The 16,616-nt window shown below is 35.0% G+C and overlaps 3 protein-coding genes across 3 annotated transcripts; 1 reads left to right on the plus strand and 2 right to left on the minus strand.

Annotated features, from left to right (window-relative positions):
* The first annotated feature begins 123 nt into the window (after positions 1–123).
* lrrc51 (leucine rich repeat containing 51) lies at positions 124–4,257 on the plus strand. Its single transcript, XM_052616546.1, has 4 exons — positions 124–505; positions 1,305–1,510; positions 1,609–1,757; positions 3,777–4,257. The coding sequence occupies exons 1-4, from the start codon at positions 454–456 to the stop codon at positions 3,913–3,915; spliced, it is 546 nt and encodes a 181-aa protein (XP_052472506.1). The 5' UTR covers positions 124–453; the 3' UTR covers positions 3,916–4,257.
* Positions 4,242–8,909, minus strand: LOC128029072 (ragulator complex protein LAMTOR1-like). The gene is made up of 5 exons (XM_052616547.1): positions 8,722–8,909; positions 7,462–7,604; positions 7,300–7,377; positions 7,054–7,177; positions 4,242–6,426 (listed from the first exon to the last, which is right to left on the minus strand). The coding sequence occupies exons 1-5, from the start codon at positions 8,761–8,763 to the stop codon at positions 6,334–6,336; spliced, it is 480 nt and encodes a 159-aa protein (XP_052472507.1). The 5' UTR covers positions 8,764–8,909; the 3' UTR covers positions 4,242–6,333.
* A 1,086-nt stretch (positions 8,910–9,995) lies between these two features.
* On the minus strand, positions 9,996–14,072 carry LOC128029073 (ragulator complex protein LAMTOR1-like). Its single transcript, XM_052616548.1, has 5 exons — positions 13,905–14,072; positions 13,003–13,145; positions 12,812–12,889; positions 11,107–11,230; positions 9,996–10,686 (listed from the first exon to the last, which is right to left on the minus strand). Exons 1-5 carry the CDS (start codon positions 13,935–13,937, stop codon positions 10,594–10,596), a joined length of 471 nt encoding a protein of 156 aa, XP_052472508.1. The 5' UTR covers positions 13,938–14,072; the 3' UTR covers positions 9,996–10,593.
* Positions 14,073–16,616: the final 2,544 nt, after the last annotated feature.

A 16,616-nucleotide genomic window follows, 5' to 3' on the forward strand; every position in this document is an offset into this window, starting at 1 on the left:
AACAGCTATTGGTCGACACGCTTCGCTCTCATTGGCTGTCTCAAATCAAAGTAACCAATGGAAACCCTGCTTCTTCCGCAACGCCCCTGTAGGAAGTCTGTCTCTGTCAAAACGTCAAAACCGGTCAAAACTCTTCACTTTTTTTTGGAAACAGAAAATGTCACGTATATTCCACTTTTAGAGGATTTAGAAAATATACTGTTCAAAACCATTTTGAAACGGACAAAGAAAAATCGCCACACAAACAAGCGAACTACATTTCCCAGAATGCTATACTATGTCGATGGTTTCCATGGTAACTTTGTTGCTAGCGTGACCCGTGAGCTACTATGGGTTACTGCCATTGTATATAAAACCGTACTTTTTTGCTTTATGGCTTTAAACTTCATTTTAAAATGAATTATTGTATTTTGTAGTTTTTTGTCTTGTTTTCTGCAGTCTGGAGGTTGGAACATGTTCGGATCTCCAGTGGACTTTTCATTTCGGGAGCTCAATACAGTTTCAGGTACGTTTCTACTGTTCATACTTTTAAAATATCGGTTTCAATTATAGATTAAACGCCTTAATATTTTACAAACAAAAAGAAAAACTGTAATTAATATTGTTATACAATTAATTGATTGTATAACAGTTTCATCAACAAGCATATGAAAATAAATAAATATAATTGATTATATTTATTTATAAATAAATAAATTTAATTTAATATTTATAAATATATTATATATTATAATACATTTATATATATTTTTAATAAATATATATATAAAAATATTTTAAGACAACACATGCCTTACATAACATCTGCTGACGTAAATATAATTTGTTCCCGTCCAAGATTTTCAGGTTTTATTAGGAGTGAATTGCACAAGTTTGAGTTGTATAAGTCTAAATAAGTTTTTAAAAATTACATTTATTTATAAATCTGAAAATCTTACCAAATCCCGCATTCACAGATTCAAATATTATAATATTTTTTTTTTATTAAATAAATAGTCAATTAAATTGTCTAAGAACAAAAAAACTTAGCAATTAATTAGTGAAATGTAATTCTCAAAACGTATCACTCTTTCCAGTGTGTTTTGCTTTAAATCCCCTTTTTGATTTGGTTTCTCATTGTAACTTTATTGTATTCTGTATATCGTCCTGGGCATTATTAGAGGTAACTAATTGATCATATAGAGTTCTCATCATAAAATGGTATATAAACAACATTTATCAGTCTGTATTTATGTGTACAAAATACTAAATGCAGTGCAATGCTTTTCCTATAAAGCACTACTTACTTCCTGTGTTTTTTGTAGATATGCTCTCTGATGAACCTAACCCAGGCGCTCGTCCGCTAAAGCGTGACTCAGAGCAGAAGATCCTCAGCTCAACGCTCAGACTCAACAACAACTTCCTCTCAGACCTGACGGGACTGATGGACACGCTCTCCGCTCTTTACGCTGAGCCCACACGTCTGGCCTGGCTCGACCTCTCCTTCAACGAGTTTCAACACATCCACCCAGTACACACTTTCCCACCTCAGTCTGACAGCTGAGAACAAGCATTTGTGTAATCAATGAAATAAGAAAAAAAAAAACCATCATTCTCTCTTTCTGTCAGGTTCTCACTCAACTTAAAGAGCTACGCTTGTTGTATCTGCATGGAAACCGTGTTTGTAAGTTGTCAGAAGTGGATAAACTTGCTGCGTTGCCGTTTCTCCACACCATCACTCTGCACGGCAATCCCATAGTGACCGAGCGTGACTACAGGTACGGTCGAAGGTCAAAGGTCAGTTAGATGCACGAGTCAGGGAGCAGAAGGGTTTCTTAAAATGACAATTCGGTCATCATTCTTCACCCTTATGTCATTCCAAACTTGTATGACTTACTTTTTTCCATGCAACACAAAAAAAAAAAAGAAGAAAAAAAACGTCACATGGCATGACTGTAGATGAGCAAACGTTAACAAAATTTTAATTTTTTTGCACTGGTGCACCATTAAAACGCTTTATGTCAAATACAAAAAGCTTGTGCTGCTGTATCACTCTGTGATTTTCCGCTGTGGATCTCTGCACTGGTCGTGTTTTTTTGGCACAACAGGTGCTGAAACTGCGGTTAGGATCTGGTTACAAACCTCTGCTGTCCTGTGAATAGCAACTGTAATCACATATAGTTCTGATACACACACGATATGTGCATGTGTAAAACCATTCTTACAATCTCACAAGAACGTCTGGCTCTTTCTCAAAGAGAAAGGATTGAAACTATGTTTTCCCTTCCTCAAAAAGTAGTATACTTCAAGTTTATTTTATTAAGTCTACTTCAGTAAAGTACAAGTATATTTGTAAGTATACTTTATCTAGCAAGTATACAAATATCAGTGTTCTAGTAGGATACTTGTAAGTGTACTCTTTGGGACTACATCTGCCTACTTTCAAGTATATAAAAGTATACTTACTTTAAAGTATAATTTAAGCATAAACATTAGTAAACTTTGAGTACACTACTAGTTTACCTCTATATTTGTAGCTTCACTGCAATTATACTAAAAGTAAAATAACTTATTAATTACTAATTAAAAACTTTGTACACTTTGAAGTATAGTCTCAGTAAACTACTAGTTTAGTAGTTTCAAGTATAGTCATAAGTTTTCTTTAAGTGAAAATTACATGTGTTAGTATCTATTGTTTCTTTTTTCTTCTTGTGTTTTTTTTGAAAATTATGTACAGAAGATGTGTTCTAGCGCCCTCTACAGTATAATAATGAAAACACAGATTCTAGGAGCACAAGTATAGTTCAAATATATTTAGACTTTTTGTTAGTATAAGTCAAGTATACTTAAATGTCATTTTAAATATATTTCTGAGGAGTACATAAAAAGTAAACTACTTAGTTTAAGTATACTAATAGCACACTTGAATAAACTACTTTTACGTAAGGATTGCCCAAAGAAGGTTACTTTAAGTACAACTAAGAATTTTTTATTGCATTTTGTCAAGCACATTCCCCGCTAAAATTAAAAAAGTTCAAAAACAAAATATATTTTAGATAATACAATATTTATACATTGTGGTTTTAATTAATAAAATCGAAATGAAAATGCTGCTATTAAAAAAATCTTATTTGATTTTGGGGTAAAACAAGACATGGATATGTTTTCACAGGATTCACATATTAATTATAAATAATATTCAATGTTTTCAATCTTTTTCGTTTAAAAAACCTTTTAAATGTCAATGGACTATAAATTCGTGACTGCAGACAGTTTTACACGTTCTGTTGGCATTAAATGCTTTTATTAAATAATTTTACTATTCTGTAATCTCAAGTCAATTATATTATAATTACAGACAGATAGACTGGCAGACAGACAGATTTTTCTAGATATAATTTTTTTAGATAGATTTTCTAGCCTTTTCTGGATAGATTGCCTTTTCTAGGTATTGATTTTCTAGATTTTCCAGATAGATGTTACAGTAATGTCCCATTATAGTCTAAAACAACTGTTCATTGTTAGTTCTTATCATTCAAGGTCCATTTAATCTTAAGATATAACCTTAATAATTTATTAGTAAATGTTGAAATTAACAGTAACTAAGATTAATAAATGTTTTATGAGTATATTTCATTGTTGACTAACATAGTAAACTAATGTTAACAAATAGAACCTTAAAAGTGTTAACTATTTCGCTGTCATGAAATGTTGATTTGCTCAGAATTGAATCACAGTTCAGGTCACAAAAATAAGACTAATTCTTTCACTAAATAGCTTTTCTGCCTCTCTTGTAGGGCACATTTGATCAACACGCTTCCTCATGTGAAGATGATTGATTTCAGCGCCGTGACCAAACAGGAACGGGAGCTGACTTCAGTTTGGCAGAGGAGAAGAAACCCACTCAAAACCATGGGTCACAGCAAAGTGGACTGAACCTTCTCCACCCGACATCCTGATGTGGAGATAAAGCTATGGTTTGATCTACTACAGAGAGGCTAACTCTAAATCTAGTAGTAAAATAGTAGTAGAGCATGAGTTGCTTTGGTCAGGGTTTCTTCATTATTGTTGATAAAGCCAGAATGAAGTGGTGAAACATCTTAAGCAACAAAAAAACAGCAATTTGACTAGATAATTTTTAAAGGCATGGGACAACGTTACTTTGAAAACTGCACTTAGCAAATTCAAGAATGTATTAAAGTTTTCTCATTGCATTCACCACCACCATCTGCTACACACATTTACTAAGACAAAATAAAAAATACAATTTTGAAAGTCTTTAATGCATAATTTCATTCAACAAAAACAGTTTTAACAAAACATTGAGATTTTTGGTACTAGCCTAAGAAATATTTTTCTTCTGTAAATCAGGTAGAATTCCACATTTACGTAACAAACTTGAACACTATTAGTAAACTGCAAAAGAAAACAAAGTATTGCAGCGCATTTTATCCCTTTAAAAATCTCAAAAGAAAGAGAAAAGTGCCTTGCCATGATCTAAACAGTTAATCGCGCCACACTGTCTGTGAGCTTGCATAAATATATAAAATCAAAATAAATAATTACACAAACATACTGTGTGGCATTTCAAACTCCGTCAGGAAAGAACGCAAATTTTTACGAATTCACGAGTTCTTTGTTTTGTCGGCACAACAGCAAAAAAACGAAACAAAAAAGAAAGAAATTAGATGGACTAAGTTAAAGCAATGTAATAATATATTTTTTTTTATTTTAAAAGTAGAACAGGCAAGGTAAACGCATCCTCGTTTGCTTCGCGAAAAACAAGCTACGGATCTCAAAGACTTACGACTAAGGCATAACGCAGCCAGGGGGCGCTGTAGAGCCGTTTACACTTGCCACTCGAATCAATTTACACTCTGTACATTAAAGGCAATTGAAGACAATTTACGAATTCCCGCCGCGACAATTCAGACCCACCTCCCCGTCCAAAACACTCGGATTTGACAGTATGATTATTCGTTAGGCAGGCCACGCTGTTCTGTTCTGGCTCGGTTTAACCAGTGTTCGTCTTTTTTATTTTATTTATTTTTTTACAGTAAGACTGCATGACCGTTTGAAGGTTATAGGAAAGGTGCACGGTAAAAGAAACACTTTCTCTTCCGTTAAAAGCAATAGCAGAGGATTTTAAATCTTTAATTAATTAATAATTGATATGACGTGGCACAGTACGTGAAACGTACCGAGATAGTTTAAAAATACATATATGCCACTGATTTATAAAAATGATTGTGATATACACCTCAGTGAGAGTAAAGCCATATTTAATTGTTGACCAGAATGAAAACGAGGCTGTGAGGGACTTCAGTGCAGTGCGTTTAACCGATTGATCTATTGTTTAACAATGTGCTCACAAAAATTATTTCCGAAGATAATTTTCAATAGACAAAACTTCATAAATAGTTTAAAAGATGTTACATGATCTTTGTACAGTCACAGTGTGTGCTACTGTAAAGCCTCTGAGGTAAGTCTATGCATCACAGCCTTGTTTTCATCTGTGTAAAATTCAATATGCCATCTAACCTGATTAAGATCTTTTAGCAAAAAGAGGAAAACAAAAACAGAAATTAATGTGTAAATTTGCAAGTCCGAATTAATTCGTGTGATAGACTCAAAATCGAAACCAGATGAAAATAAATTAGATAGAATTTCAAGCAGATTATTCGCACAAAACATACAAGTTCTGCATCCAAATTAGTTAACAAACAAACAATGGTTAATGTGTGTTACTCTGGTTAGACAGAAATATTATTTATGTTGCCCATATGAATCTGCTTCCCAAATCTGGAACCTCACTGCATACGATTATGAAATTGAATCAGAAATAATGAACTCTAAACACAGTGATTCCAGAATTAATGAACTGAACCGTAACCTATGTGTTAAGATGATCCAACCAAACCGAGTAAATATAGAGTTAACTTTAGTATAAGAGTAATTGAAGAGAAGTCTGGATGTGCTTCAATCAGGACACTGAAAAGCCCACAGAAGAATCAACTAGAACAAATACAACTAAAAATAGATTTGTGGTGTATTTGTTGAAAAAGAGTTTGATTAATGCATGAAAAACTAAAGGTTACTGATCAAATGCAACTTGACCAAAAAAGAAAAAAAAAAGAAAAAAAGGAGATCAGATGTTTTTACCCTCTCGGTGGCTGACGGATTTACACAAGGAGCTCTTATTGGGGTGAATTATATTTATCTGCATCGCATTCAGAGAACAACGAGATGTGCGTCTGCATTTCAAGAGGTTTGGAAGGACAACGGAGGAGTGAAAAGGGCTAGAATAAGAGACAGAAACAGAGGAACTGGGGAGAAGGAGGTCCAACTTCTGAATCATGGTATAGCAAACTGCACCACTAGCTCTTCCTTGGCATCTACTTTGATTTGTGAGATGGCGCTGTAGGCGTACGCTGCGATCTTAGACACCTGAGGAGGGAAAAAATGCAATGAATCAAACAAAAAAGCTGAATAATATACATCATTTCTAGTGATAGACCAATACATCGCCAAAAGCCTGGCCAGTGGAAAATTGCACAATATATGTCATCAGTTGTTTTAACTACTGCTCAACAGTTTGAGGACAGTAGAAGTTTTTAAAAGAAATTAATACTTTTGTCTAACAAGGATGCATTAACATGATCAAAAGTGACAGTAAAGACACTTATAATGTTACAAAAGATTTCTTAATATATAGAACACTGATACACAAAAATACTAAAATAGAAGTTACATTAAATTCTAATAACAGTTTTCACAATGTTACTATTTATACTGTAACAAATGCATGCCTTGTATTCATCATCTTCAGAAAAATCTTCAGAATAGTAGCATATTTACAGATTCATAAATGCATATTAAATCCATATATAGATATTATATAAAAACAGTTGTTTAAAGAATATATGCATGCATGTCAACTGCATAGCTTATTTATATATTGGACTACATATTACATATTGACTGAATTGATCTCTAGTTTTCTTTTATCAGGCTTTGGAATGTAAAAGGCAGTCCAATGCACACTGAGACGGTCATTTAATAACCGAGTCTGACCTGCTGTACATCTGCGTTTGACACCAGGTCAGCGGCGAGCACTTGGTGAGGTTGGCTGCTCAGTGACGGAAGAGGAACGGGTTTCTTCTGAGACAACGTTCTGCTCAAGACCTCCAGCTTGGTGCTTTAACACAAACACATATGATTCAGCTCAATGCATAACGCATGTGCAATCTTCATCAGCTTCAAAACTTGACATAATCACACAAATGCTGCATGGTTATGACGTCACATACACCTACAGACCTGTACTGTCTGGCTCTGTCCATGTATTCATGTTGCTCCATGCCTTGGGAATCAACAGCCGACACATCAATAATGTTCCTAACAGGACAAGGAGAAGAAAAGTGAGTTTTAACTCTACAAACAGCCTAATAAATGACTCGAGGGCATGCGTGTGTGTCGTACAGGGCTGTCCGCTGCAGGATGGTCGTGAGCAGGGCCTGTTCATCTGTGCGGCTGGACAGCAGGCTGTCCGCGTTTCGATCCGAGCCATTGGTGGGTATTTTGTTTAAGTTTGGGTCAGGAATCAATGGCTTCACCTCTTCATTCTGCACATTGGAGTCAAAAATAGTTGCATGATCATTACACCTCCTGAAAAAAACATTACTGTATACACAATAGTAGCCTAAAACAATGACTAAATAGCTATTTGTCGATCCATTATGCCACACACCCTATAAAAATGAAATAAAGTTGCGTTAGAGTCTGCAGTTATTACATTTTGAATGTTGCCAAGTTGCTCCAGGGGAACTAAACCTGTTATTTATATACTGCTATAAGTTGCTCTGGTTAACAGCATCTGCTAAACGACGTCTTGCATCATAAGCACACACGCCAACTTCTTATTAAATTACATCATATTTAACCAAACAGGAACCTGCCCAAAAGTGATTTTTACAAAGAATGCAATTCTATTACTTTTTTTTTTTTTTTTTACTATTAGTGATTCGTGCATAAGGATTTTAATGGTTTCACAGAGACTTGCCTTAATAAATTATTTAATTTAAAATCCATTAAATATTTAAGAGCACAAGTAGAAAAATAAAATAAATCCAGTGTGGTCTGAGATAATTTATAATAAAAAAAACTTAATAAATAAATAAATAAATATATATAGTGGCTGTTGTAAATGCGCTATACAAATAAAATTTAAAATGAAAAAATAAAATTGAAATATATTAAGAAAATATAATACATTAAGCACAATAAAAATATTAAAATATTTTAAATTGATTAGCATTTTTTCCCCATTGTTGTTTTAAATTGACCGAAATAATAAATCATTTATAAACCACAGATTATGCAGTCTCAGACTTTTGCGCCGTTATACAGAAATAGAAAACTCCAGGCCTGGATTTAAAAGGCCACTGTTATGTTTGTTTTCTGTAAGTGGCAACACTGTCATTTCAATGTTCTATCTACACAGTTACTGTAAATGTATGAGATGTCCCATGTCTAATCATCATGCCCCAAGCAGTAATTCTGATTAGACTAATGATTTAATAAAACTAGGCATTAGAGTAAGTTTGTAATAGTTTTGAAACACACTCAACACTTGTCTATTCTTGGAGAATCATAAACACACAGCAACATTAAGCGCGTGCTGTCTGTGATTCAGCGGTGTTTTCCAGCTGTTTGGCCGCATACTGATGAAATCTGATCTACCTGCTGCGATGTTTCGCTATCGCTGCTGAAACAGCACCCCATGACAGCCGTCCAGCAGGTTCAGGCTCTTCTCTGAGTGCGGGTTTCGTCTTAGAAGCGGTTTGTTTGTCTGGACTGTAAATCGCTTCGCTGCAAAAGCAGGAACATCACATGACAGAATCCCAATCGCGTCACGTGACTTCCGTCTCTACGCAAAACGTTATGACGTCAATTCCGCTCATTCACCGAACATATTTCATCTTATCTATTCCTTTACTGTCTATTAATATTATGTGTGATATTGAAAATATCGACATTGACTGCATCACTTTATTGCGTTACTATTTCTGATCTGTGCTAATTTTTCTCTTTTCAGCAATAAAAATAGGAAACAAAAAATGTTTTACGTTATTTTTGCTGGTTGAATTGAATCATTGAAAGACAGCAGCAAGGACAGTTTAATAAAATGAGATTAAATGGCTAAAGGATATTTGACATATTCAAGTATTGCAGGTTTGCATGCATCTATTATTCTGAAGTTGTATTTCACTGTTTTTATTAATTTTGAAAAATACTGAATCTGTTTTTGTTCAAGTGTGATGAGTTCACGTTCACGCCTTTGATTTCTCTCAACATGAGTGCTGTCATTCAATAAATGCGAAAACAAAGTAACTAAGATATTTCCTTGTAAATGAAAAAGCAATTAATTACTTTGCTATTTACTTGAAAAAAAGTAATCTGATTGCATAACTTCGCGTTTCTTCAACACTGATATCAGAGCTGGGTAGTAACTGATTACATGCAATCTGGATTACTTAATAGGGACAGTTCACCCAAAAATGACAATTCTTTCATTAATTTATGTCTCACCCTTGTGTCATTCCAAACCTGTAAGACCTTTGTTCACCTGCAGAACACAAATTAAGATATTTTGAATGAAGTCCGAGAGTTTTCTGACTCTGCATAGAAAGCAATGCAACTGAAACGTTTTATGGCCCAGAAAGGTAGTAAGGTACAACAAATTTAGTCTTGTTATTTGGAATCAGTAATGGCCAAAATAAGGTGCATTCAATGCAATGCATTTCTTGTCTTAACATCACTGGTTCAGTTCAACCAATCAGGGCTGAGTGTGGAAGACCTGACGTCAATTTGCCATCTTGTGTTGGTGAGATTGGAGTACTGGATTTTAATAAAGGGGACCAACTTACTGTATATTCACACAACAAAAAAAATATTCTCATTGTACTTACCACCAATACATTTATACTACACACATTCAGTACAATAAAACAACATTTAAAATTGTGAATTTCTTTAATGTGTCATCTTGTTAAACAAAAACAGATTATTAAGATTACATTTCTGGTACTAGCCTAAATAGAGTTATCTCTGTAAATCAGGTAAAATTCCACATTTAGGTACACTATTAGTAAACTGCAACCGAAAACAAAGTATTGCAGCACATTTTATCCCTTTAAAAATCCCCAAAGAAAGAGAAAAAGTGCCTTGACATGATCTAAAGAGTTAATCGCGCCACACTGTCTCTGAGCTTGCATAAATATTTAAAATCAAAATAAATGATTACACAAACATACTGTGTGGCATTTCAAACTCCGTCAGGAAAGAACGCAAGGTAATAATTCATCTTAATCACTTTACACTCTGTACATTAAAAGGCATCGACATTAGAACATAATTTACAATTTACAAGTTTCGACAGCAACAATTCAGACCCACCTCCCCGTCGAAAACACTCGGATTTGACAGTGTGATTATTCATAAGACGGGCCACGATGTAAACAAGGCTGTGAGGGACTCAAGTACAGTAAAATTGCAACAGTGGTTGTTCAGCTGATGAAATATCTTTCTCAGAAAAAAAAATAAAAAAAATGATCATGGTATAGCAAACTGCACCACCAGCTCTTCTTTGGCATCTACTTTGATTTGTGAGATGGCGCTGTAGGCGTACGCCGCGATCTTAGACACCTGAGGAGGGAAAAAATGCAATAAATCAAACAAAACTCTGAATAATGTCCATTATTTCTAGGGATAGATCGATGAATCAGCTGATAACACATGCATAAATTGTTTTTATTTAGCATTTATATACACTACTGTTCAAAAGATTGCGGACAGGAAATGTTTTGTTTCTTTTTTTGAAAGAAGCAAGCATGCATTAAATGTACAAAATATGACTTCATCGTATCCAGCGTCCTTCAGTGACCGGAATATTAAAAGACTTGCATTTAAAATAAACGCTATATCTGTCTTTAGAGTAATAAATGCACCCTCTCTTGCACATATACTTCATACATATATTGTGGCATGGCAAAAGCGGTCTAGTGTATTGTGAGCAGGTCATCAAATAACATCCAAGTGCATGTGCACAATGAAACCGAGTCTCACCTGCTGTACATCTGCGTTTGAGACCAGGTCAGCGGCGAGCACTTGGTGAGGTTGGCTGCTCAGTGACGGAAGAGGAACGGGTTTCTTCTGAGACCACGTTCTGTTCAACACCCCTACTTTGGTGCTTTAACACAAACACATATGATTCAGCTCAATGCATAACTAAAACACACACACACACACTGCAGGGACATGTAAAAAGGAGTACAAAGCAAAAGGTCCATCCACAAATTAAACCTGTCATCGTTTATTCCTGCTTGTGTCATTGGAACACAAAATAAGATATTTTGAAGAATGTTGGTAAAAAAAAATGGCTTCGTGTCTCATTGACTTCTACTGTGAGGACAAAAATACCATTCAAGTCAATGGGACCTGAAACATTTAGCAAAACATCTTCTTTTATGTTCCACAGACGAGCAGGGTTTCTGCAGGGTTTATTCAAGTAAATTAGGTTCTTCTTAAGACCTTTTTAAGACTAAGTAAAGAAAATTTAAGGAATATATTGAATGGAACATGTGTAAATGTTACACAAAATGTAAATGTTTTGCATTAGCAATGCTTCAATGATTGAAGATGCAACTTCAATAGATTTTTTGGTAACACTTTAGAATAAGGTTCCATTAGTTAATGTTAGTTAATGAAAATACAGTTATTCATTGTTAGTTCATGCTAATTGACAATGCATTAACTAATGTTAACAAGCACCACCTTTGTTTCAAATAATGCATTAGTAAATGTTGAAATTAACATCAACTAAGATTAATAAATGCTGTAGGTTTGTTCTTGCTTAGCTCATGTCAACTAAAGTAGTTAACTAACATTAACTAATTGAACTTTATTATAAAGTGTTACCACTTTTTTAATTAATTTCACACAAAAAGAAACCTTAAGCTTTCATTTCAGTTTCTCACGAAACAAGACTTCAATTTGCATCTGAACTAAACTCATCCTGATTTAAGGATATTGGAAAGCAAAAAATATAGAGTAGGATATTATTTTTCTTTTTTTTGCAGTGCATGCAACATCTTATGTGATAACTAAGAATTATGACTCTGATTTTAATACCTTTTTAGGCCTTAATGTATGGAAGGAGCAATTAAGACTTAAGACCCACAATTAGCTATTAAGACCCGCAGAAACCTTTAAGAAAGAAAATCATACAGAATTACATAAGAGTCAGTAGATAATCACAAGTTTTGGGGTGGACAGTCCCTTGAACTACCGTATTTTCCGGACTATAAGTCGCACATTTTTTTCATAGTTTGGCTCGGTGACTTATAGTCAGGTGCGACTCATTTATCAAAATTAATTTGACATGAACCAAGAGAAATGAACCAAGAGAAATGAACCAAGAGAAATGAACCAATAGAAAACATTACCGTCTCCAGCCGCTAGAGGGCGCTCTATGCTGCTCGGTGCTCCTGTAGTCTACACTGAAGACATAGAGCGCCCTCTTGTGGCTGGAGACGGTAGTGTTTTCTCTTGGTTCTAAATAAATGCGACTTATATATGTTTTTTTCCTCATCATGACGTATTTTTGGACTGATGCGACTTATAGTCCGAAAAATACGGTAATATAAAATTTTAGCTACAATCTTGATGCTATAAAAAAAAAAAAAAAAAAAAATATTGACTACGCTAGTGTTGCAAGTTTATGACATCACTCCATTGGCATCGATGGCATTTCAGTAGTAGTGTAACACACCTGTACTGTCTGGCTCTGTCCATGTATTCATGCTGTTCCAGGCCTTGAGAAATAACAGCTGACACGTCAATTATGTTCCTAACCAGGAGAACAAGAAAAGTGAGTTTTAATCAGTGAACAGACCAAACTGCAAACAAACCGTGTTATAAATGACTCGACAGCCACAGTGAAAGGGATTGTGCGAGTCGTACAGGGCTGTCCGCTGCACGATGGCTGCATGCAGGTCTTGGTCATTTGTGCGGCTGGACGACAGGCCGTCTGCGTTTCGATCCGAGCCATTGGTGGGTTTTCTGTCTAAGTTTGGGTCAGGAATCAATGGCTTCTTTGAGTCGTCCTGCACAGAAAAGCCAAAAGGAGGCTGTTCAAAATCATAATCATTACACCTCCTGAAAAACCATCGGTTCACTCTTTCGAGGAGGCAGTAGTAGCCTAAAACCATGACTTGAATGTACATTTCCTTCAGCCTGAGTATTATTCATTTCACTTTTGGTGTGAAATGGCTTTTACATTTGCCAAAATTAATATGTTTTATATTAAACGCAAACATGCAAGCCCAGACCAGAAAGGAAAACGCGTTACATTCTATAAAAATGTAACTAAAACTATGAGTTACTTTTTTTTTAGGAAGTAGTATTGTAATGTAATATTCTAGAAAATTCCTTTCCCAGACTCTGTCCATTACTTTGAGGATCTTTAATCGTTATATAAAAAAATAAAATACAAGGGAAATATTTTAGAGACAAACACAAGATGAAAAAAGTCCATTGTGGTCTGAGAAACTAAGCATTAGAGTAAGTTTGTTGTAGTTTTTAAACAGCACATGTCAGATCACGAGCCTAAGCTCAAAACGTACTTTCAGTTTGTGACAATTTACATATCAACTCATTATAGCATTAGAAGTAAACACTTCTGACTAGAAAAATAGGCGCAATTAACGATATTGTAGTTTTGTAGTATTGTTGTAGTCTGTTCTTTAATAACACACACCAACATTAAATGGCTGTTGTATGTAATTCTTGTTTCGGGGATTTAAACGCCACATTGTTTTGCATTTATTAGCTGTTTGCGTGTATATTGAATAAAGCTTCTCTACCTGGTTGCTCCCGGTGCTGAAACAGCACCCCATGACAGCTTCAGTCTCTTCTCTGGGAGAGTTTTTCGTCTGAGAAGCTGCTAGTTTCTCTGTTCGCTGGAGACGCAGGAACCATCACATGACTGAACCAAAGCAAGGCTGGCGAAAAAGCGCACTGCGTTCGGCAGCGACACGCAGCGATAAAGAGACACAACACCTTTCATTTCAAACAAAAGAGATTCATGCAAATATGCAAGGGAGACGTGCAGAAGAAGGAAATAAAAAAACAATACTGTAACTGTAATCAAATGAAGGTGACTAGAAAGCCGAAACCATGATGTGCAGCCAGAGGTTAGTGGTGAAGAATGCTTTGAGATGCATGCAACTGTGTGCACTGAGAGTGAGAGACACCAGCTAAAACTCAATTTCTCGATTTTTTAAAATTTCCTTAGAGCAAATATGTCCACGTAATTGGAAAAGAAGTTTATTCAAGTGTGCTATTTGTATACTAAAATAGGAGAGTATGATTTTAGTTGACTTTTTATGTACTTCTCAGAAATAGCCTTTATGTACTTCTCATAAATATACTTAAAATGACATTTAAGTATACTTGACTTACAAAAAATTTAAATATATTTAAACTATACTCCTAGAATCTGTGTTTTCATTATTAAACGGTAGAGGGCGCCAGTACACATCTTCTGCACAGAATAAAAATAAAATAAAATAAAAAGTTAAGAATAAAAAAGAATACTACTAACACATGTAACACGATCATCTGACATGAAACAGCATCAAAACTGTAATGTTGGAATAAAATGTCAACAGATATAGAGGTAATAATTACAGTCAAGCTTTGGGGTGTTGATCAACTCTGTTTTCAGCTCTCTGTACAAAATGTTAGTTCTTTATTTTTTTTATGAAACACATTAAAGGCTTTAGTCTCATATTAAATCATTGTCCATGCCCCTTTTAGCAGCTTTAACAACAGATGAGTCAGCTGCACCCCAGTCTCCCCATAACTGCACCCCTCCCTGTCCCAGTGAAGAAGGTGAGCAACACTGTGTTAATGACTTGGCATCATTCGAGGGAGACTGTGCGGGGTTCTCCGTCTCTCTTGCTCTTTTTTTTTTACCATAACAAAAAAGAAAATGAAATATGTATTGATGACAGAAATCAAACACAAATTATTTTCTCACATAATGACCATTATGACAAAAAAAAAAAACAACCTCCTGTCTGTTAGTAGCTTACCTCAACCTGCATGTAAGTTACAGACAATATTAAAATAATCCAGTTGGATGTGTTCATTTAGACTGAATTTTGGCCGTTTAATGACATCTACAGATACAGACTTTATTATTTTTTTATTATTATTATTTTCTTCTTTATTATTCCCATCATGAAGGGCAATTTATTTGAGAAGCTTACACACACACACACACAGATGTACTACTGCCACAGGATTCTGAGGGAAAAGCATTCCCAGAATACTTATTGTACAGCAAGGCAGCCAATGGGAGGGAAAAGGTGAAGAGAGACTGGGTAACTTAAAGCAAATCTTCTAATGCGCTGTGTTGCCTCCCATGTGTGCTTTTCTCTCATTTACAAAAAATACCTTCTCTTAGTGCACTGAACAGCCAAAAGGGATATAAAATGTCTGATGTAAAGTGGCGTAGGATGTATGATAAATTCCCTGTCCATGAGAAGAATACGGCACATAGAGACTGCTATCTGAAATGCAAGAACTTGCAACAGTCAGTAATGGCTGTTTAGTGGCATTGACTCTCAGTTGTAAAAGCAGATCCAAACAGAAACGGAGAAAAACAGAGCTCTCGTGCAGAGAACCCTGGATGTAACACTGCACTTGGCATCAAGGAATTTTCCTTTCAGGGGTAAAACCAAAGACCTAGATGATACCCATAATGGAAAGTTCTTAGGCATACTAGAGCTTTTGTCTCATTACGATCCACTGCTTAATGAGCACTTACAAAAAGACAGTTTAGTGGCAGAAGAGTTTTGAGAACAATTTTAAAGGAAAGGGAAGATGCTATTTATTTTTCAGTCATGCTACACCAGACATTTCCCACACTGAGCAGAATGCACTTATCACTGCACTGATAGAGCAAGATAATACATTTTATTTGTCATCCTTAATTTTTCATATGTCGTTAAATTTTGTCATATTTTTCAATCTCTTAAGGTTTTGCAAAACCTTTAGTTTTGAGTCTCGCTGGGTCTCTCACAAGAAGTAAATAAAACTACTACCAACAGAGCCGGATTGGAGAGGTTTGATTTTGTCAACTCAAAACTAATCATGTAACTCCGAATTTGTTCAGCTACCATCATGGTACAGGCCCCTGGTCTGTAGTGTATCATTTTTTTTCTTTCAATCAGTGCAAATAAATGCAAGTAGTGGCATTGCATCATATTTAAAATGTTTGTGTTATCAGTCTGAGATTGTCTGAATAACCATACGTGTCTTTGTCTGTTGCCTTTTTTGTCTCAATCTGTCAATCTGCTTTTAGCTTACTTGAGGAAACTCCTGTTCTTTTTTTATATTTGTTGTATAAGGCAAACCCTTCATCATTGTAAAGGTGATATTTATGTAGTTGACATGCATAAGTAAAATAAATAAGTGTACCATTTCGGTTGGTGTGATTGTGGCCCAATGCCATTGGTGTCGACTTAGTTTTAGTATTGAGATCATCAGCTCATTGGTTCAGTTAATGG

The sequence above is a fragment of the Carassius gibelio genome, chromosome A15 (genome assembly GCF_023724105.1).
Source record: "Carassius gibelio isolate Cgi1373 ecotype wild population from Czech Republic chromosome A15, carGib1.2-hapl.c, whole genome shotgun sequence".
NCBI classification, from domain to species: Eukaryota; Metazoa; Chordata; class Actinopteri; order Cypriniformes; family Cyprinidae; genus Carassius; species Carassius gibelio.

Coding starts and splice junctions, on each gene's coding strand:
- LOC128029073 (XM_052616548.1), bottom strand. CDS start 13,937: ATGGGGTGCTGTTTCAGCACCGGGAGCAACCAG. Junction 13,146..13,904: donor TCAGCACCGGGAGCAACCAG/GTAGAGAAGCTT, acceptor TTTTCTGTGCAG/GACGACTCAAAGAAGCCATT. Junction 11,231..12,811: donor GACAGAGCCAGACAGTACAG/GTGTGTTACACT, acceptor TTTGTGTTAAAG/CACCAAAGTAGGGGTGTTGA.
- LOC128029072 (XM_052616547.1), bottom strand. CDS start 8,763: ATGGGGTGCTGTTTCAGCAGCGATAGCGAAACATCGCAGCAG. Junction 7,605..8,721: donor ATAGCGAAACATCGCAGCAG/GTAGATCAGATT, acceptor TCCAATGTGCAG/AATGAAGAGGTGAAGCCATT. Junction 6,427..7,053: donor CAAACGCAGATGTACAGCAG/GTCAGACTCGGT, acceptor TTCCCTCCTCAG/GTGTCTAAGATCGCAGCGTA.
- lrrc51 (XM_052616546.1), top strand. CDS start 454: ATGTTCGGATCTCCAGTGGACTTTTCATTTCGGGAGCTCAATACAGTT. Junction 506..1,304: donor GGAGCTCAATACAGTTTCAG/GTACGTTTCTAC, acceptor TGTTTTTTGTAG/ATATGCTCTCTGATGAACCT. Junction 1,758..3,776: donor GTGACCGAGCGTGACTACAG/GTACGGTCGAAG, acceptor CCTCTCTTGTAG/GGCACATTTGATCAACACGC.